The sequence below is a fragment of the Melanerpes formicivorus genome, unplaced genomic scaffold, assembly GCF_026170545.1.
Source record: "Melanerpes formicivorus ecotype bairdi unplaced genomic scaffold, bMelFor1.0.p_v2 SCAF_55, whole genome shotgun sequence".
Lineage (NCBI taxonomy): Eukaryota > Metazoa > Chordata > Aves > Piciformes > Picidae > Melanerpes > Melanerpes formicivorus.
In genome coordinates this window covers 3,834,018-3,856,313 of record NW_027142407.1, presented here as the reverse complement: position 1 = coordinate 3,856,313, position 22,296 = coordinate 3,834,018, and the positions used below count along the sequence as shown (strand labels likewise).

Here is a 22,296-nt window from a genome sequence, read left to right as displayed (position 1 = left end):
CAGGAATGCTTTTTATGTATGCACGGTGCTTTCAGAGAAGGCTGTACTTCAGCTGCTCAGGTTCTGGTGCCTCACATTGAGATGGCAAGAGCAGTAGTTTAAGAACCATATTAAAAAAGAAACCCAAATAAATGAGCAGATGAATTTTAGTGCTTTCTTTTCGCTAGCTTTGCTCTTTCTGCCAAAGGTCTTGAGCAGTTTGTATCATTAAGAGGTGGATTTTTTTCTTCTCGTATGAAAAAATCCCATACTGTCTTCTTGCTGCATTGTCTTCATTTAAAAAGTGGACAGATATAATTTTACTCCCAAAGGAAGTAAAGTAAAGATGCTCTCATTAAGTTGGAGAGAAATACCTAATACATATTCAGGATACATGAAAACCCCCCAAAACTTTATTTAGAATAAATAACCTTTATTTAGAATAAACTTCCCCCAGTTAGACTAAAGCACAAGCCCCAGGGCTCCTTTTCCCCTTCCTCTCGCTGCCACCCCCCCCCACCCTGCCCTTTGTCTCCCTTCCATTAAGCCTAAACAGGCAAAAATTGTGCAGCAAAAATTAGCCAGGCCTCTGAAGGCCACAGACAGGACTCCTCCTCCTCCGTATTACCAGATAAGGACTCCCTCTGGAGAGCCAAAAGGAGGGACAAAAACCGACTTGGCTTTGCTGCCAGCTTATAAAGAGATAGCAGAATTATGGGATTGAGTAACAGAAATGCAATTTCCTGGTCCACCTCCTGGACTGTCTAGTCCCTGGAGTACTTTCTGTCTTTATGGTTAAGATTTCCAGTGCTTAACCTCACAACATGCATTTTTAAAATAATTTAATTGCTGGAATAGTGATTTTTAATAATCCTAAATACTTATATTTTTTGCTTTTTTTTTTTATATGGTTTCTTCTTTTTTTTATAGACTCAAGTTATAACTTGCACAGTTGTATAGAATTGAATTGCACTTTCAACAGAATATTATTGGGATCAGTGCTGGGCCCCATCCTCTTTAACATCTTTATTGATGATCTGGATGAGGGCATTGAGTCGATCATCAGTAAATTGGCTGATGACACCAAGCTGGGGGCAGGAGTTGATCTGCTGGAGGCTAGAGAGGCTCTGCAGAGGGACCTCGACAGGCTGGACAGATGGGCAGAGTCCAACGGCATGAGATTTAACACATCCAAGTGCCGGGTTCTGCACATCGGCCACAACAATCCCATGCAGTGCTACAGGCTGGGGTCAGAGTGGCTGGAGAGCGGCCAGGCAGAGAGGGACCTGGGGGTGCTGGTCGATGGTAGGCTGAACATGAGCCTGCAGTGTGCCCAGGCGGCCAGGAGGGCCAATGGCATCCTGGCCTGCATCAGGAACAGTGTGGCCAGCAGGAGCAGGGAGGTCATTCTGCCCCTGTATACTGCACTGGTTAGGCCACACCTCGAGTCCTGTGTCCAGTTCTGGGTCCCTCAGTTTAGGAAGGAGGTTGACTTGCTGGAATGAGTCCAGAGAAGAGCAACAAAGTTGGTGAGGGGCTTGGAACACAAGCCCTATGAGGAGAGGCTGAGGGAGCTGGGGCTGCTTAGCCTGGAGAAGAGGAGACTCAGGGGTGACCTTATTGCTCTCTACAACTACCTGAAGGGGGGTTGTAGACAGGCAGAGGTTGGTCTCTTCTCCCAGGCAGCCAGCACCAGAACAAGAGGACACAGTCTCAGGCTGCGCCAGGGGAGGTTCAGGCTGGAGGTCAGGAGGAAGTTTTACACAGAGAGAGTGATTGCCCACAGGAATGTGCTGCCCGGGGAGGTGGTGGGATCGCCATCACTGGAGGTGTTCAGGAGGGGACTTGACAGGGTGCTTGGTTGCATGGGTTAGTTGATTAGGTGGTGTTGGATGATAGGTTGGACATGATGATCTTGAGGGTCTCTTCCAACCTGGTTTATTCTGTTCTATTCTATTATATACTTTAAATATTAATCAGTTAAAATGTGCCTTTCCCTCACTATGAAAATTTAACTCTTTCTGTTTTCCTCTCCACTTCAACATGAACTGAGATATAACTCCCTTAAGCATTTGCATCGATTTGATGCAAGTGTCAGGCAGGTAGACTAAGTCGTTCCACATGACGGTGCATCATCTGGAAATGGTGATAGAAGACAAAGTAGTTCTTTTGTAATGTAGTGTCTTTGAAGATGTGCAGCAACTTCAAAGAAATGCCATGTGCAGAAATCTCTTTTATTCCTTTCACTAATGAGTAGGGATGCAGCACTACATTGTTCCCTCTCTCTGATGGCCTTTCAAAACTTAAATAATAGATATTTCCACCAATTTGACAAATGGAGCAAAGTGAAGTAAGTGATTTCTCCTCCATTAAGTGGGGCAGAGTCCCTGAAGATGGCAGTAAACAGTACATCCTTTGAAGCATCCTGCTTTTGTTTAAATAAATGGCATTTATTTAAATGTTACTATGCTGGAGATTTGTGATGGATGTGATCATGGATTGCAAAGCAAACATTAAGGACTGAATGTCATAGAATCACACAATGTTAGGGGCTGGAAGGGACCTCGAGAGATCATCCAGTCCAACCCCCTTGCCAGAGCAGGATCACCTATACCAGATCACACAGGAATGCATCCAAGCAGGTCTTGAATATCTCCAGAGAGGGAGATTCCACACCCCTCTGGGCAGCCTGTTCCAGTGTTTTGTCACCCTTATAGTGAAAAAATTTTTCCTCCTGTTTCCATGGAACTTCCTATGCCTCACCTTCCACCCATTGCCCCTTGTTCTGTCATTGGGCATCACCAAGAAGAGCCTGGCTCCATCCTCTTGGCTCTCACCCTTGACATATTTATAAACATGAATGAGGTCACTCCTTAGTCTCCTCTTCTCCAAGCTGATGAGCTCCAGGTCCCTCAGTCTCTCCTCGTAAGGGAGGTGTTCCACTCCCTTAATCATTTTTGTGCCTCTGTGCTGGACTCTTTCAAGCAGTTCCCTGTCCTTGAACTGAGGGGCCCAGAAGTGGACACAATATTCCTGATGTGGCCTGATCAAGGCAGAGTAGAGGGGTAGAAGAACCTCTCTCAACCTACTGACCACACCCCTTCTAATGCATCCCAGAATGCCATTGGCCTTCTTGGCCACAAGAGATCATCAGGAAGAAAGGCTGAATCTCTTGAAGTAGGGAAGTGTATTTCTAAGAACAGTTGCTCTCCCTGTCCATTTGTCTGAATATGTTGTGAATCCAGAGGACCCTTTATTTAGCAAAGGCACTGATTTATCCAGTATGACATTTCAGCCTGTTCCTTTATCCTGTGGTCAAGAGTAAGAACCAGCAGCTTCTTGAGAACCCTGGAAAGGCAGCCTTTCTTTTTCTACTTTGTCTCCACTGTGTTAACAGGTGGAAATCTGAGCCATCAGCTTGCTTCTGGAGCAGCTGGGACAAGCAGGCTGGTATGGGTGCCCTTAGCCTTTAGGTACTGGGGAGGCAGACTGGCAGCGCTCTTGCCTCCACCTTCCACAGGTTTAGAAACCTGTGTATATATATGTGAACAAAAAATAGAAATGCACTGCTGTAGAGACACAAGTGCTGCAATGGAAATAATAGCTTAATTTTATTTAATGGTAGATGTATTGTCTCTTTGGAGAGAAATGAGTGTCTGTACTATGAAATGTGCATTCTCTGGCTAAAATGTCAGCTTCTCTTTCACTGAATGGACTGTCTGAAGCGCTCTGTTTAACACTGCTGCAGAAGGATGCAATCCTCTTAGAAAGCAGGCATCCTGTTGGTCTCGGCAGGATTTCAGGGTTTCAGCAGCACGCTCAGGAGATTTTAGTTTGTACATGAAAAGCTTACTGGCAGCAGCTTCTGTGCAGGAGAACCAGGCATAATTGGATTTATTATCAAGTAGGAAATAGGTAAGAAGCTAAGAGGCTAATGGATTAGATAAAATATCAAAAGGCTTGTGTGTATTTCTCTATTTCCTTATATAAATCCCTTTGGCCTTTTCTTGAAGCTTGTCAGGACTCATACAGTGAGGATGAGGGAAGGCATAAGCAGGTAGTGGGATGTGATGGGCAGAGAATGTTTTGCACTGGAGCATGAGGTGAGAGAATGCAGGGTGCATTCTGGATCTTAATAAGAAAGGTCCCCTGACAAATAGGTTAATATAAAGCTGTTTAATTAAAGAAGAATATAGATAGCAAGTAAAATATACATCCCTTCAGATGATGAGCGGTATCCTGTGTTCATGGAGCATCAGATGGAGTCCAAATGTGTTCTACTATGGTGCTGCAGAGATCCTGTCTTTGGTGAGATTCCCTTTTTTTAGGGCATTCAAGCTATTACATTATTTGCTTGCAATAAACCAACTCTAGTAATCACTTTTACTGTCAAATAGAGTAGAGGTTCACATGAGAACTTCTTGCTGCAGCTGAACACAGCCCTGCAGCGTAATCACCGGTACAGAGTGGGAGCTGTGTGCAGCTTCTGCGAGGTGTCTGGGTTTGTCCTGCAGCCAAGGATTTGTGCAACACAGCATGGAGCTATGCTGGATGGGCAGCACAGGTCTGGGCCTATTGAGATTAACTGTCATGCAGATCACTGATTTCTTAATGTAAGATGATCTCTTTGTCAGGTTTGGTACAGGGATCCCGGCCAAACGTGTTTCAGTGGCCATGGGGCCCAGCTGTGAAATACCTGACCAAATACAGCATGTGCTGCCTGCTTTGAATACAAGTAGCTGGAAAATGATAGCTGTGCTTTAGGTTTGGCATGTGGCATTGTGGACCAGAAGCAGACCAGTGTCACAGCATTACATATCCAGAAGAGTGCAGATATCTAGGTCCAGCTCCAATTTATGACATAAATCCATCACACATTTTGCAAAGGTGAGGGCATTTTTATTTAGAGTCAACACATGGCCTCTGCACTACTGAATTAGAAGAGTCTTTAGAAAGAGTGAATTTCCTTTCCTTCATATTCCCTATTGTTGGAAGCATAAAATAGTGGAAGATTACCACAGGCAGCGTTGCCGATAAACACATGGTGCCCAGAGCAGGCACAGAGGCTGGGTGGAGACCTGGTGGTCTATGCTGCCATGGCAACAGGGAGAATGGAAGAGGTAAGAGGCCTGCCATTGCATTCTTCTACTTATCCACTGCAATACTGCTGAGTTACACCAAAACCAAGAAATGTTTTGTGCAACTGATATAGAAACAACTGTTTGACCATCAGGAACGATAGCTTGACCGGTCTCACCAATGCACTCTGCACTATAGTAAATAACAAGGTATAAATATTACCCAAATTTCATATCTTATTGAAGATTGAGAGTTCAATACCAAACAGCAGGAAGAGATTGGCAGGTTTGTCCTCCCAACAAAAGGGACATCTTTTGGTGAGATTTGTGCCCTCCACTACACTGAGTGCTGCCCCAGGAGATGGAATGTGTGATTGTAATTGTATTTTAGAGCTATAGAGCTATTCTGTTATTCACTGGCAATCTTGAAGAACCTCTGTATGTTGCATATGAATAAACTGTACTATTAAAGCACCCAACTGCCTCTTTTGAATGCAGCCAGACCTACAGCAGGCAGGCTGTTTGTGCATCTGGTGTCGGGCCTACAGTCACAGGGATAATTGGCGTATCTCGTAAGAGATAAGTTCAGCTGCCTCTAGCCTCTCTAATCTCAGGACTGGCTATAACACACAAGGGGATTTGTCTCTTACCAAGTTTATCCTTCTCTAAATGCAGCACTTATCATGGACTTTCCAAGGCTACTGCATTATGTCCTGCTGACTCTTTAGGTACAACCCCTGCCTGTGCTAGATCCCTACTTCCAATTTCCCAGTTCTGCTTTGAGGGGTCCGGAGGGACTGCTTCAGAGCATGGCCTCCTCCCTCCTGGCCTCTGGTTGTTGGCAGCTCTTGCTGTAGTCGTTTGCATGCAAATCTGCTGTGTGCAGCCCAGTTATCTTAATTGTTTCTCTGTTCAGTGAATTGGCAGCTGGCAGTTAGCTTGCCCGAGTTCCTTTTTCTCTCATCTCTGTTATCTAAAGGATTTACATAAATATCCTCAGGCACTTCGCTGTTGTGTATATGCTGCATCAAGGACACTGATTTGTGAACATTAAAAGGCTATTTTAATTCCTAGGACATGACAGTCTAGGATTAGACCATCAGTAGTCAGACCACTTCACTGATGTCCCACTGCTTCCTCCTTTGCCTGTTTGTAAATCTGAATACAAAAGCATGTATGTACTGGTAGGGTTTTGCAATGTTGCAGTAAAGATTTTTGTGCTGTCTTTGTCCTTTGGAAGTGTGGGTCCCCTCCATTCATTTCATTAGGGTTTAAAGAGCAAGAACCTCAGAAGTTAAGCCAAGAGCCTTTTGCTGACTTTCTTGCTTCTTTAATTTCTTTTGGAGTGCCTCATACATGCAGTAGAGCTTTCTAATGCTTCTTAAAAGTGGGGAGGGGGAACCAAACTCTTGCAAAGGTAACTGAGTACAACTCTACAGTTAGCCTGGCTGACTTACAGTCTAACATGGTAGTCAGAAAATCCAGAAACACAAAAACCTACCTGACATTTACACTCCAACACTGAAATTCCTGGCAGTGAAACAGCAGGGGGAAAGAGTGTAGGTAAGTTGGGAGAGGGAATGATGAGGGCACTGGGTTTCAAGAAGCTGTAACAAACCCTTTAGTGGAGGTTTATGTGGAGTAGCTTTTCTTCTAATAGGTACAGCTTTAGCACACACACAAAAAAAATAACTACTTTTATCTGTAAACTACATACCCCTTGCTTCTGAATTATGAAAATCAAGTTTCATAGGACTTGATCATTTTAATAGCTTACCTGAAAATATTTTCATAAACAACATAAAATTCAGGCCATCTAAACAGATTGAGGATCATCAAGTTACCCACTAAATAATTCAATTTTTGAAACTTCACTCTTTGTTCCAAGTTAAAACCTACTCTGAGTATTATCTCCTAGGATATGCTTTCAGTTTGTCTTCAGCAGTAAAACAATTCTTCTTAGGAGTAGTCACATCTGAAAAACTGGAACACATTTTGAAAATGGGAAAAATCAGCTTCTGGCTATTAACATTTATGTAACTATGTAATTTGGTGAAGTCCAAAGAACTGTAACACTTTTTTTCCTGATCATTGCCTGTAGCAGGATCATGTAGCCTATACTACACAGGAAGTTCAACAGTAAGTAAACATCATGGTTCCAGGTACTGCCTGAACTGCCTGGTAAGACTACACCAGCCCTGATGTCATTGCTGTGGTTACTTGTGTGAAGGTCACAGTATCACAGTATAACTAAGGTTGGAAGAGACCTCGAGGATCATCGAGTCCAACCTATCAACACAGACCTCATGACTAGACCATGGCATCAAGTGCCACGTCCAGTCTCCTCTTGAACACCTCCAGGGACGGTGACTCCACCACCTCCCTGGGCAGCACATTCCAATGACGAACGACTTGCTCAGTGAAGAACTTCCTCCTCACCTCAAGTCTAAACCTCCCCTGGCACAGCTTGAGACTGTGTCCCCTTGTTCTGGTGCTGGTTGCCTGGGAGAAGAGACCAACCCCTTCCTGGCTACAACCACCTTTCAGGTAGTTGTAGAGGGCAATGAGGTCAGCCCTGAGCCTCCTCTTCTCCAGGCTAAACAATCCCAGCTCCCTCAGCCTCTCGTCATAGGGCTTGTGCTCAAGGCCTCTCCCCAGCCTTGTTGCCCTTCTCTGGACACGTTCAAGTGTCTTGATGTCCTTCTTAAACTGAGGGGCCCAGAACTGGACACAGGTCACCATGTTGTGCTTCTCTCAGCTAACTGGGAAAGGAGTAAGAGATTTGCTTTGTTGATGGTTGGACTTGGTGGTCTTGGAGATTTTTCCAACCTTGATGATTCCTCAACATGAGGAAGAACTTCTTTGAGGGTGACAGAGCGCTGGCATAGGCTGCCCAGAGAAGCTGTGGAGTCTCCTTCTCTTGAGACTTTCAAGACCTATCTGGATGTGTTCCTGTGTGACCTGCTCTAGGTGATCCTGCTTTGGACCTCTGGATATCTGGAGGTCCCTTCCAACCCCTACCATTCTATAATTCTATGATTTCTATTTTTTTTTTTAATATTTGGGCATTTTTTTGCATGTTTTGCTGAATGATTCATGACTTCTTTCTGATGACTTTCTGCTGCTGATAGAGAAGTGAAAAGGTTTTGCAGTGTGCATTTCATTCTGCTGCTACCATACTTTCAAAAGAAACATCAGAGTGATAAATTTAGGTTACTTTGTGATTTTACTGTCATTTATATCAAGCCTTTGCACTCACGGGTTGCTAACTGGGGTGAATTTGATGTGGAACAGGAATAGCATGCAGTCATGTTCCTGCTAAATTCATAGTATTTAGTGAAAGATCTGTGTCTCTACTTTCCCTTTATCCACCTGATGCTTTCTGAGGTGCTGTCTTGTGTTGTACAGTGGGAATATTTGAATTCAGCTGTCACGGGAGACCCTTTGAAGTCTGTTGCTACTCTGAACAAGGCTTTGATAAAAGTGTTGTTTGATTACTTGTATTAAGTTTTCAATAGCAACTCTGCGAAAACATCAGGCCAGTCTTACATTCTGCCTTTTCAAGATGCCATTTTGCCAGCAGTGGTGATGTAGATCAAAGCAGTAATAGTGGGTCCTATAAGTATTGTTTCAGCTGATGGCAGAATTGCTGGACTGAAAACCCACTTTCCCCTTTAGTATGGGCCTGTCAGAGGGAGGTGTGTACCAACCAAGCTTGACCATATTCAGCTGTTTCTGTTCCTGATAGTTTGCTCCTACGGCGAGAGCAGGGAGACAAGGGTGCCTGCCCTCCTCATTGCCCAAATGGCAAGAGGATGGGGGTGGGTGACAGAGGCCTGGGCTTCTCTGAGGGATTATGACAGCAGAACATCCTCATGGTGAGAGGGGCAACATTAACCTGGGAGACATACTTTTTTTTACATTGCAAATTACTAGGATGCCAGGAATACTCTTTCTGGGTCAGGGAACAAGAACCACTGTTTACTTAGTCTTTTGGCAGAAGTTCCAGGAGTTGTTTGGACAGCAACAGTCTCTTTTACTGTAAACTGTTTTGAAGTTAGAAATTTCATAGCACAGAAAGTGAGAAGGTCTGCCTTACGTGGTGTTCAAGAGAAGTCAGGCCAGACGAAATCCAAGCAGGCTTCATTCAGATGGCCTTGCTCCATCCTTGAGTCCTGTGTCCAGTTCTGGGCCCCTCAGTTTAAGAAGGACATCGAAACACTTGAACGTGTCCAGAGAAGGGCAACAAGGCTGGGGAGAGGCCTTGAACACAAGCCCTATGAGGAGAGGCTGAGGGAGCTGGGATTGTTTAGCCTGGAGAAGAGGAGGCTCAGGGCTGACCTCATTGCCCTCTACAACTACTTGAAAGGTGGTTGTAGCCAGGAAAGGGTTGGTCTCTTCTCCCAGGCAACCAGCACCAGGACAAGGGGACACAGTCTCAAGCTGCGCCAGGGGAGGTTTAGACTCGAGGTGAGGAGGAAGTTCTTCACCAAGCGAGTTGTTCGTCATTGGAATGTGCTGCCCAGGGAGGTGGTGGAGTCACCGTCCCTGGAGGTGTTCAAGAGGAGATTGGACGTGGCACTTGATGCCATGGTCTAGTCATGGGGTCTGTGTTGATAGGTTGGACTCGATGATCCTCAAGGTCCTTTCCAACCTTAGTTATACTGTGATACTGTGATACTGAGGCTATCAAGAGATGTAAGAGGTGTATATCTAGCTATGTATAGTCCAGCTTTTTTAGTTGTTCATCAGCAGGAGGAGTTGGTCCTTTTCTTCCCAATCCCTAGATAGCCAATGTGAAAAATTAGAGGACTGAAGTCTGCTGAGCAGCTGCTTCTGATATGCTGCTGGATATGGGTCATAGAAATAGGACCACTGTGTCTTCTGCAAATCTTGCCACTCTCAAAGGATTATAGGATGAACAATATTTAGTGATTTTTCTTTTTCTTTTTTTCTGATCAGGAAGTGAAAAGGCAGTGATGAAGGTTGCAGATATGCATGAGCTGACAGTAGTCAGGTGTATGGAGCTTGGGGCAGGGAGGAGTGAAGCAGCCGAAAGAAAATACTTTTCATCTGACAGTGAGCTAGGCAAAGATGTCAGCCTTTCTCTTTGTACATCACATCTACGGGTCTGTGTTGCTTCCTTATAAAAATGCATCATTTAAAATATTAAACTACTAGAGATCCTAAGGGGTTACTTCTTAGAGTAGAAGTCAGGGAAATTTACTGTATGATAAAAGGACTATAAATCATTACCTAAATAACCAGGCATAATTAAATTAACAAGTGATGGATACAGATGTATTTGGAAGACATCTCCTTCTGTTCCAAGATTTTTGTATCATGGTGTGAGTGCAGCATACTACCTACGTAATTTGGGATGGTAATTTCTGTACTTTGACGATAATCAAGACTCACTGAACTTGAAGTTTACGTCTTTTCTTGAGGCGGTGCTTGGGTCTGGCCTAAGACTCACTGGCCAAAGATCCCTTTGACATTGCTATGGTGAATGTACTTCATCACAGTTTTATTGTCAGTACTGTCAAATAGTTTGGCTTATATGAAGTGTGAATGATATGTTGGAAAGATTAATTTTGTCAGGTAGACTTAAGACAAGGGTAGCTAACATTTCAGAAGGGACATTTTACAAGCACTTGCATGATTACCCCAACTGTTTTGATTCATAATTAATTATGTTTGTTGACAGATGAAGCCAGGATTTCTGTCTGGAACTAGGAAATTAATCTCTGATAGCCATCATGAAAAAAACAAAATTAGTCTTCTAGAACCACCACTGTTTTCTGTGAAGAATGTAATCTGAAGTCTTTAGAATCCTGATGGTATCCTGAATGCCTGTGTGCTTGTGGCAGCCACTGTTCTGAGGGCAGCTGCTGGATGCATGCAGCGTGCATGGTTCCTTACCTTACCATGCTGCATAGAGCAAAGCAATAACGTTCCATGTATGCCAAGAGCAGCATCCTGACGCTGGCACACTGTTGTTGGAACATGCTGCAGAAGCCACTTCCTTGGCATGCTGACACCTTTTATTGGGAAAATACTTTAGCTTACATATGTGGTTGGATTTTACTGGTTAAGTGATTGATAACAAAAGATATATAAACAGCTACTCTGAGCAATAGCTACTTTGGTTAAGGACTTAGGTTAGGAACAGCTTGGGGGTTTAGGTTGCTTGGGTCTTCTGCTTCTGTTAGTTAGCTACTTCTTCTGGCTAGGGCTTCCAATGCTGCTAGGGATACACTTGAAACTTGCGCTAGCTGCTTCTTCCGTTAAGGGCTTCCAGGACTTCTGCTGTTAAGGACACTCTAAGACTCTCTAATGCTAGGGATTCTACAACACAGCAATAGAGGACTTCTGAGAAGACTTCTGAGATTCTCTGCATTTCTGGAATTGTGTTGCTATATGGCAGGGGGGTTTGTGTCTTCATTCGTCACCCAGTGGCCCCCAAGCTGGGGGAAGCACAACAGATGGCACCCTGCATGGTTGGGAGAATAACACATGCTTACATGTGACCATAAGAGCTCTTGGTTTTTCTTCTCAGCTAAGCCTTAGGGTACTACATTTTATAATCTATGTGTTTAACAGTACTTTCAAGGAAAGAACAGGCAGACAGAGCTGAGTCCACTAATGAATTCTCTTTGTGTTTGCTTGTTAATTAATGGAACAGGTATTTTTCTTTTATGAAAAAAGACTTTGCATTTTACTGGTCAAGACTATTCATCTTGAATTTGGTAGAATTGGCTCTTGGTGACAGGTATCTGGGAAGAGTATATACATAAATACTTTAATTTTCTGTATGGACTTAAGGATCTTTCTAATAATGAAAAGAAAATTCACTTCATCACTGCTAGTTACATGGATGTGTGACCTTTAGAACAGGTTGACATCGCAGTGCCTCTGGCACTGTGTTATTGCCCATACAAGGGAGCAACTGATCAGTTTATTCCTTTTTAACACTATATGTCTTGTCTTTAAAATAGTTCAAGTTAGAATTGAGTGGTGCTAAGAATAATTCAAGCTTTACCTTCTCAGATTTATTTTTTTTCTTGTGGTTGGTTGAGGCTTGTAGGTTTTATAGAATCACTATTTCTGAAGTTGCTGGAGTATTTTCTATAGGCAACTTTCCACTTCTGTTCATGGCTTAGCTTCATCTCTTTACACTTTCTGCTACATCTAGCAAGGGGCTCCTTTGAAGTCAGTTTTAGGAAGTGGATCAGGGTCCTCAATGGATGATAAACTGCTTCTGGTGAACTATACTCATGTCTTAAAAGATAATCAGCATATTGGGTAAATCTTCTAGTCTGATGTGAGATGTAAAAGTTCTCTAGTCACTCTATTGAGGTTTTTCTTAATAGAGAGGCAAAAAATAAGATCACAATTAGCCCTTGCATTCAGGATGAAACTTGCATTTTGATACAGCTATATACAAAATCCTTAGTTTCTGGTGGAATTCATAAACTGTGTGAAACCAATCTGTAGATAATTATAAATTCAGCATCTTGAAAGGCATTCATATGCAAGTAAGGTAAAATGTGTTGAAAATGAACAATGCACCTGCTAATGGTAACCCCATTTGACAAAATAATCACCTTCTGCATTTGACTTACCAAAGCTTTACTCTTTAGGAGCTCCATTTATTTTGTTATACCATCCATGCAGAGAGATTCCAGTTGGTGTCATCTAAGAAGGATTAGGTAAAGGCTATTGTTCATTAATAATAAAATGATTCATTGAGGTAAAAAAAAGATAATTAAAGGGTTTACATGTAAATTATTAAAGATGTAAAGTGAAAGATAATTTTAGCTTATTAAAAATTCACATTGAATGTGGCAGGGACAAAATTCTCAGAAAATAACTATGTGTAAAACAATAAAAATGAGACAGTGAATATAGGAATTGTCTTGGGTGTATTTAAGTCCTAAATAAAGCTGCTTAATATTTCTTCCAGGTTTTAAAAAATCCTTACCTAAAAGCTAAGGTACCTTTTCTCCTCCTATTAATCTCCACACATGGTGAAAAATCCCGCCTTGGTTTGGTGCTTTGCTCCCTTTCCTCTGCCAAAAAGCATACAGCTAAACTTGAAGGTTACATCTTTTCTTGAGGCAATGCTTGGGTCTGGTTTGCCTATTTGAAGAATTGATTCGAACTTGATTCATTGGTGCACGCTCGCAGGCTGTGTGCTGGTAGCCCTTGACTTGTGGAGCTGTAAGGTTGGTTTCCATAGGCATGTGTTATGAAGGTGCAGAAGCAACCAGTATTCACTCTGCTCTTTTTCAACTCTCTTTTCTATAATCCTCTGTTATTCCTCCCAAGGGAGGAATACCTTACCTTAAGGGAGGATGTAGACAGGCAGAGGTTGGTCTCTTCTCCCAGGCAGCCAGCACCAGAACAAGAGGACACAGTCTCAGGCTGCACCAGGGGAGGTTTAGGTTGGATGTTAGGAAGAAGTTCTATACAGAGAGAGTGATTGCCCATTGGAATGTGCTGCCCAAGGAGGTGGTAGAGTCACCATCACTGGAGGTGTTCAGGAGGAGACTTGATAGGGTGCTTGGTTGCATGGTTTAGTTGATTAGGTGGTGTTGTATGATAGGTTGGACACGATGATCTTGAAGGTCTCTTCCAACCTGGTTAATTTTATTCTATTCTATTCTGTTCTATTCTGTTCTGTTCTATTCTATTCTATTCTATTCTATTCTATTCTATTCTATTCTATTCTATTCTATTCTATTCTATTCTATTCTATTCTTCAAACTTAAAGTGATCAAACACATCATCTTGTCATCACCTTTTCCTTCCTTCATCCTTCTCCCCAGGTCCTGTCCCTTCCTGTTTATGGATACCATCCCTTGATTCTTTTCTAGATTAAAAAGAATCAAACATTTAAAAATACAGTTACTTCATTTCCGCTTCTCAAGAGCTGTGCCTGTTATCCAGTATCTTAGAAGACTGCTGCATTACACTGCTGGGCTCTAAAATCAATATCAAAAGGAAAGAGTACAAAAAACATAACAGTATGATATCAGTAATAAAATTCAGATTGTTCAAGTACAGAATCCTGTTTAACTGTTGAGCCCTGAAAGGTATTGATTATGTATCAAATGCTTCTGGGTTGTAGGCAGAAGTGGTTCACAAGTGCTTGGAAGCTGCAGGAATGAGCATTTCTGTGTGGTAGTTATGTAAGACCTGCCCCTGTGGTTCAGCTGAGTGACCACTAAGGTGACTGCTGCTAATTTAAACAAGAAAGAGTGAGACACTAGGGGAGGATCTGATTTTGCACATGATGGTGGTGGTTGTATATGAGGCACATGATGGAGTATGTGGAAGGGAAGGAGGCATACAACTGGACTGCCATGTGCTGGGGATGCTGAGGAGATGATGATGTGCCACAGAAGTATTGTGGAAGGTGTGAAGAAAAACTGCTTTTTGCAGCTAGCAGGAAATTGTGACATGCTATAGTTTGTTTGTGGTGCCTACAGTGACTGTGTTGTGGCTTATAACTTACTCAGCTGACATTGTTAACTTGGGAGGGAAAATGGTGCAGAGAAAATTGCTCTTTTTTTCCTTTGTTTGGTAGAAGTTGGTTGACTGACTTATTTCTCCTTGTTACTACTTTCTGTAGGATAATAAGTGTAGAAATTATTTATTGATGATAAAATTAATTAAAATCAAAGGTATTTTTATCGCTGACCTTAGGCTAACCAGCTAACTGCATTATCCCCTGCTCTGGGGAGTCTGCTAACAGCTCTCTTTGTAACAGGAGACAAGCTCTTATTTTTCAAGGAGAAGATTGTTAGGCATCATATTCATATACTGCGGAACCTGAACAATACCTCTTTTCTGACAGGCTTACAAACTGCTCACAACATTTATCAAATCAGTTAATCCACTTAACTCTTGCATGCACAGTGCTTCTTGGTGAATAATAACACACAAGGGAGATAATTTTCAGCAGTATTAGGTGGGGACATCTACATAAAAGAAGTACCTCTTAATGCAGAGAGATCTTCGGATAATTTAGACAGCAGCAGCATTGACACAAGTGTGAAGATTGTAATGTGGTGGGGTGAAATTTCCTCCCCAGCATTAACTTTGCCAGTTGGAAGATCAGTTGGAAGCAAATGAAAAGCTGTATTTACAAAGCCAAACTACACTCTACAATGGAATGCAATGAATAGGTACAAAATATACAGTATTTACAATATTATACCGATATTTGCAATTAGCAAACAACATGAAAACCCCACTGGTCAGAGACCAGGGAAGCCATTCCGCTGTGCCCCCTTCCCATGTCCTAAGAGAGAAAGGAGTGGAGAGAAAGCAGGGTTAGACTTAACTTAAACAGCACAGCCAAGGTCAGCTGAAAAAGCAGGTTAGTCTCTCTTGAGCCAAGCAAGCAAAGAAGAGATCAGAAGAGAGAGAATTGTTTTGGTACAGCCAATCTTATAGAAGGTATTTCTCCAATGAATTTGTTTAGAATAATCTTTACTTTTCATTCTAACAGCCAGTAGTGATTTATTTATATTTTTCTACTTTTCTGCTCAAAATCTGTAGCTAAATTTTAAAGGCATAGCCTAAAATCAGCACAAAGATGACTGTAGAGGAATGGATTAGTTCCAATTACCTCTGATGAAAATCAGACTATATTGGCGCCTCTCGTTCCAGTGTCCATTTTTTTATTAGAAAGTTAATTTTTTTCTGCCTCTCCCTTTGCTTGTGAAAAGAAGAAACACTAACATATCTGTGTACTTTTGCACAGACCACTTTCTGATGCTGAACAGATCAACTTTTTGAAGAAAATCAGACTGTTTATTCAGCAGCAGGAGTACGATGCAGCGGTAAGCCTGGGTTTGATGTGTTACACCACCTAGAAACACTTTGCAGGAGCTTCTGTAACATGTAAATGTTTAGATTTGTTTAGCTTGAAATGAAACAGGGAAATAAAACTGTTTTCTTTCCTTCTGATGCACATGTCACTTAGTAACACAAATAAACTCCCACTGTAAGCCTCTGAAATTTTGCCTTTTGACATTGGTTCTAATCCGATGTCAAATCATAGAATGTTAGGGGTTGGAAGGAACCTCCAGGGATCATTGAGTCGACCCCCCCTGCCAAATGCAGGATCACCTAGGGTGAGCTACACAGGAATACATCCAGACAGGTCTGGAAAGTCTCCAGAGAAGGACACTCCACAACCCCTCTGGGCAGCCTGTTCTAGTACTCTGTCACCCTCACAGTAAAGAATTTTCTCCTTATGTTGAGGTGGAACTTCCTGTGTTCCAACTTATACCCATTGTTCCTTGTCCTATTACTGGGCAACACCAAAAAGAGGCCGTCCCCTTCCTCTTGACACATGCTCCTCAGATATATATAGACATTGATAAGATCCCCTCTCAGCCTTCTCTTCTCCAGACTAAATAGCCCCAGGTTTCCTAGTCTTTCTTCATAGGAGAGATTCTCCAGTCCCTTCATCATCCTTGTAGCTTTCCATTAGACTCTCTCCAATAGATCCCTGTCTCTCCTGAACTGGGAAGCCCAAAACTGGATACAGTATTCCAGGTGTAATCTCACCAGGGCAGAGTAGAAGGAGAGGAGAACCTAATGAATAATACTGACTTGCTGGATTTTTCCCTTATACTTCTCTTTTTGTTATTGTTCCATAGCATTCTAACACATAGCATGTTTTTATTTTCCACTGTAGAAAAGGGTACATTGAGAAAGAAATTGAGGGATGTTCATGTTCGCAGAATCACAGAACATTAGAGGTTGGAACTAGGGAACCCAAAATTAAATACAGTATTGCAGGTGTGGTCTCACCAGGGCAGAGTAGCCACTTATTAGGCTGCTAGTCGCATGAAAAGAAGTATGATGCCTTGCTCCATCATAGATCCTGCTTTGTCTTTTTCATTTGCCTGAACCTGCTGTTCTTGTTTTTAATTTCACTTTTGGGGTTGATTGGGAGCCATAAGTGGAATCATTCTGTGCTTCCCAGTTCTGGTGTTACTTTCCTGAGTGTTTGCTACCAGGGTATTTGATGGGTGCAGTTCACCCGTGCTTGTATTCTGCCATTCACAGAAATAATTTGTAGAGCTAAATGATACGAAGAAGGCTTTAAACAGAGTTAGTTTGGTCTCTGATTTTTGTGTTTAAAAAGTACATTAAAAAGTCAAGGATGTAAGATTACATTTAACCTGCCAGGTGCATGGAAGAATAATTCCATTATGTGTTATGGTTCAGCTCTTCTGTTTCCCTAATATGTTCCTCAGGGTTGTAAATTACTATTTTATGCAGAGCATAGCTAAATCTATTTTATACCTTGTGCCTTTTTATTTACCTTATTGTAAACTGGCAAGAGCTCTGTTTAAATCAATGGATCTTGTTTTGCAGTGGTAGCAGGTTTTCTTTCTGCTTTCCTACTACTTCTACTTGGCTGTCACATTTACTTATAGCACACATTTTATACATTTCAGCAGCAGAAATTTCAAGTCTGTGGTGTTGGTTATATATAAATTTTATCCCTGGCTCACTTGAGTGCCTCATGTTCATTTTTTATTTGCTTAACACATTGGGCTTGTGCCTGTGCCCTGGTTATTCTCAGCTTCTTGAATTGCAATACAAGTCGGTGCATTACCAAGTGCTGGGGGATCTATGATTCTTTGCCTCCTCAGCTCCACAGCTTTATGCACTGCATTATGTGTTCATAATTGCACCCTGAGAAATGACATGATTTTGGCTGAGTTTGTCCATTTGCAGTCTTGTGATCTCTTCAGTAGTTGACATACCTTTTTCTGCTGATTGCTAGTTTTGAATCCCATCTGGATACCTAAAGAAGCAGCACTGTGTATGCCCAACTTATACTCTTCCTTATGTATTTTTTAATCACCAGAGAATCCTTTGTGCATGCAAATATCACAGCTGACCTTCCCATCTTTGGGTAAATCATAGGTCTCAAAACACCCCTGTGTAAGGAATGACACAATGGGGGAAAACTACTCTCTTTGTCATGGTGTCTTCCCCGTGGATGTACTGAGTAAAGGGACCTGTGGTTAGACATTCTGTTTACAAATGATTAGCACCCTGAAGGCCTAAGCAGCTGCTCTGTGAATGAAATTTGGGCTCTAGTTCTGTCTCCAAATTCATTTTGGGTGCTTAAGCAAAGCACTAGGGGTGTCAGGTAGTACTGAAGTGGGAGAACACCAAATCCCAGGAGGGGATGTATGTCAAACTTTGGAGAGTGACATCGTTTCAGCTGCATCCATAATCCTCCTGTGTAAATGCTGTGCTCTCAGAAACAAACACCTGGTTTTGGGGAGGCTTCACTTACACTGAAATATGTATATGGTCAAATGATTATGGGAAAAGTAAGTGGCATGTTTGGTAATAAGTAGTGGTCAAGGTGTGATGTCTGTGTGGCTTTCAACATCTGAACGCTGTCGTGGCTAGGGGGTATGGTGGAGGAGCTAAATGATTGTTGACGTTGTCCAACAGGAGTCCAAACCAGCGTGTACTCCAGCAGTTGATGCTGGCCAAAGTGCTATTAACTGAGCGCAGAGAGGACACATATGCCAAGAGTGGTGGAGCTGCCTGAGTTCCAGCTGCTGTCAGTTAGGTCTGTTTTTGGAATGAAGCTTACAATATTCTAAACTGTTGCTTATATATTTTGTCTGCCTCTAGGTATCTCTGTGCAAAACCCTAATTAAGCTTGCTTTGGAAGGCTTGTCTTACTACCATACTTACGACAGGTTATTCCTGGGTCTGAGTATTACATCGAGTTTTGTGGGCTGGACGACTTACGTGATTTTGATGATTATCAAGACCCATACCAATTTGATCAAGACTGTCCAGACCAGTAATAAGGTAGGTTGAAAACATGCAGTGTTTTGTTTTTCTGTCAGTTTTCAACATTATATGTGTTCTTACTCTCTTTGTGAATACACCTTCCACTTCTTTTTGACTACAAAATATGTTAGGAAGAATCTCTTCACCATGACGGTGCTAAGACACTGGAACAGGTTGCCCAGGGAAGTAGTAGAAGCCCCATATCTAGAAGTTTTTAAGGCTAGGCTGGATGAGGCTCTGAGCAACCTGATCTAAGGTGAGGTGTCCCTGCCCATGGCATGGGGGTTGGAACTAGATGATCCTTGAGGAACCTTCCAGCCCTGACAATTCTATGATTCTGTATGGAAACTGTCTAGCTGTGGAGTTTTGCTGCACAGTGTTACTGTTTGGCCCATTTATTAGCATCAGTATTCCTTAACTGTGTAATTCTGAGTATGCAATACTGTACTTTCTCAATTACTTCTGTCCTGTAGCTGCACATTTTACTGGATGCTAATGCAAGTGTAAGCAAACAGAGTGATTTAAAACTATTAGAGGGTCAATCTTTAACCCAAAGTCAGTATTCAGCATTAGTTGTAGCAACATCAGTGCTCTCTTGTAAAAATATTTGTTTGGAAAAATGCAAGCATCAGTACTTTACTGTTAAGGCTAAAGAAAAAGAAGTCAGCATGTCAATCATTTTATTCTTACCCTGTTTTGCAATGTAAAATCACTTTTCAGCTGCTGTGCAGTCCAACCATGGCATTTTAAACATTTATAGAGAGTTTTAGTAGGTGAACTGTGGTTTCACAGGTTGGCTTGCTCTTTGTGATGTGCAAGAGTACAGCAGAAGACATCAAAGAGGAAGGAAACTCTTTTTGACAGCATGATTATGGTTTGATGTTTCACAAAGTGCAAAATCCTAGGAAATTACATTTACTTTCAGTCATTCGTCAGGAAAAGAGATACCTCGCAAAGGTGAACAGGCTAAAAGGTAGCATTTCACTAAAGAAGGATTAAAGCCTTGAAGGGAGGAAAAGGAAAAAAAAAATCTCACAGACTTCAAGGATTTGTTTCAGAATAAAGGGAATTGTTTCCTTCGGTAATGTAAATGGGAATGAGCACTCAGCATCTTTACCGCCTTCAGTATATTACTCTGAGAAAAATTCTCTTGTGCTATCTTGAGGCTTTTACTACTGGCTGAAATGAGATAGTCTTGGCCATTAATGAAAATGTTCAAACAAAATTGGAATGGAAAATATTCATAAGTGCTGCACAGCATGATTTAGGTTCTCTTTCATCAAATAATTGAGAAGAAATAATCCAAGATGCATATTATCTTAGGAATGACCAAAATAATTACAATAAGTAGTGAGTATTGGGCATGTTAATAACTACATTAGGCAGAATCTTCACATCTTTAGTTAGAATCAGATTTGCATTTGGTATATTGATTTTTTTATGTTGACAAATGTTATGCTAGTGACAATGGTAGAAAAAAAATAGGGTTTGTTAGTTCTTTGTCTAGAGAAATATTCTTGCCTCAGTATTAGTAAGAGACCTTTTTCTGTAGAAACCTCTTTCTGGTGTTCCTAAATACTTAGGGAATCAGAGTGTGAGACCTTGAGTACTGTGTCCAGTTCTGGGCCCCTCAGTTTAAGAAGGACATCGAGACACTTGAACGTGTCCAGAGAAGGGCAACAAGGCTGGGGAGAGGCCTTGAACACAAGCCCTATGAGGAGAGGCTGAGGGAGCTGGGATTGTTTAGTCTGGAGAAGAGGAGGCTCAGGGGTGACCTCATTGCCCTCTACAACTGCCTGAAAGGTGGTTGTAGCCAGGAAGGGGTTGGTCTCTTCTCCCAGGCAACCAGCACCAGAACAAGGGGACACAGTCTCAAGCTGTGCCAGGGGAGGTTTAGACTCGAGGTGAGGTGGAAGTTCTTCACCAAGCGAGTTGTTCGTCATTGGAATGTGCTGCCCAGGGAGGTGGTGGAGTCACCGTCCCTGGAGGTGTTCAAGAGGAGACTGGACGTGGCACTTGGTGCCATGGTCTAGTCATGGGGTCTGTGTTGGTAGGTTGGACTCGATGATCCTTGAGGTCTCTTCCAACCTTAGTTATACTGTGATACTGTGATACTAATGCTTCATATATGAAAGTTGTTTGTTTTATAGCTAATATTTGAGCTACTTTAAAAATGTTGCTGAGGAACTAATCTACCATTAAGAAATAGCTTTCTGCAAAGCTCAGCCTTATGAAATCTGAAAGGAGCCTCTGAATAATGAAACTGCATAATGTATATTTATCATCTTTAAAAGTTTTTGACTTCTTATGCAGCACATGGAAAAAAAACTTCTTTGTTTTCATGTTTTGCTGCACAAGAAGTCTAACCTTTTAATCTATTTTGAACCACGCACAGAAAATGCAAATCTGGTTTCCATTTTCAATGCATGGCAAACTGGAGGGACTGGATGATACTTATTATGTCTCTACATGGAATGAAATGTTGATTGTATGCATTTGCTCAGTAAGTTATATATGTGTGCATATCGTTTCTAGACATATCTGTTCTATATGTCAGTAAGATTAAAAAGAAGTGAAACAAAATTGCAATAGGTCAGCTCTCTGTATGACATTTTTTCTTACTTTAATGGCATATCTTAGCAGAAATTCTATTTTAAAAATCATGTAGAACTTGCATTTGCTGTCAGTTTAGATTTGGATCAAGACAGTTGTATTCCCGTTATGGGGGGAGAGGGTGGAGGACCAGAAAAATGTTAACCCCTCCATGTGAACTACTAATTGAATGATTTTTCTCAGCATATTTTATATACTTGCATATCTCTCTACATAACTCATTCAAAGAAACTGTGAAACTGAACAGTGCCTTCAGTCATTGCCCATACAATACACTAAAGACTGCTCAGTCACCAAAGCTGCCTTTGCTGTGTCAAATTGCAGAACATAAAATTATTTATCTAAAACTTGTACATAATCATCCCTTACTAGTAATTCTTCTGATAACTGAATGTCCCTAAATAATGAAGAGTAATTTGATGGCCAGGTGAAAAAAGAGGAAATGAGGAAAAGAGGAAATGAGGAAAGACTGAGGGAGCTGGGATTGCTTGGCCTGGAGAAGAGGAGACTCAGGGGTGACCTTATCACTCTCTACAACTACCTGAAGGGAGGCTGTAGACAGGCGGATGATGGTCTCTTCTCCCAGGCAGCCAGTACCAGAACAAGAGGACACAGTCTCAGGCTGCACCAGGGGAGGTTCAGGTTGGATGTTAGGAAGAAGTTCTATACAGAAAGAGTGATTGCCCATTGGAATGGGCTGCCCAAGGAGGTGGTGGAGTCGCCATCATTGGAGGTGTTCAGGAGGAGACTTGATGGGGTACTTGGTGCCATG

General features: G+C 42.0%; 1 protein-coding gene across 4 annotated transcripts in view; it reads left to right on the top strand.

The window, feature by feature from the left end:
* PIGN (phosphatidylinositol glycan anchor biosynthesis class N) overlaps positions 1–22,296 on the top strand; it is a 125,358-nt gene that overhangs the window by 49,320 nt on the left and 53,742 nt on the right. For all 4 annotated transcript variants that reach the window (XM_068161007.1, XM_068161005.1, XM_068161003.1 and 1 more), the window contains exons 13-14: positions 15,832–15,910; positions 18,747–18,929. In XM_068161007.1, the coding sequence (XP_068017108.1) occupies positions 15,832–15,910; positions 18,747–18,929 (262 nt within the window). The remainder of the gene's footprint in view (positions 1–15,831; positions 15,911–18,746; positions 18,930–22,296) is intronic.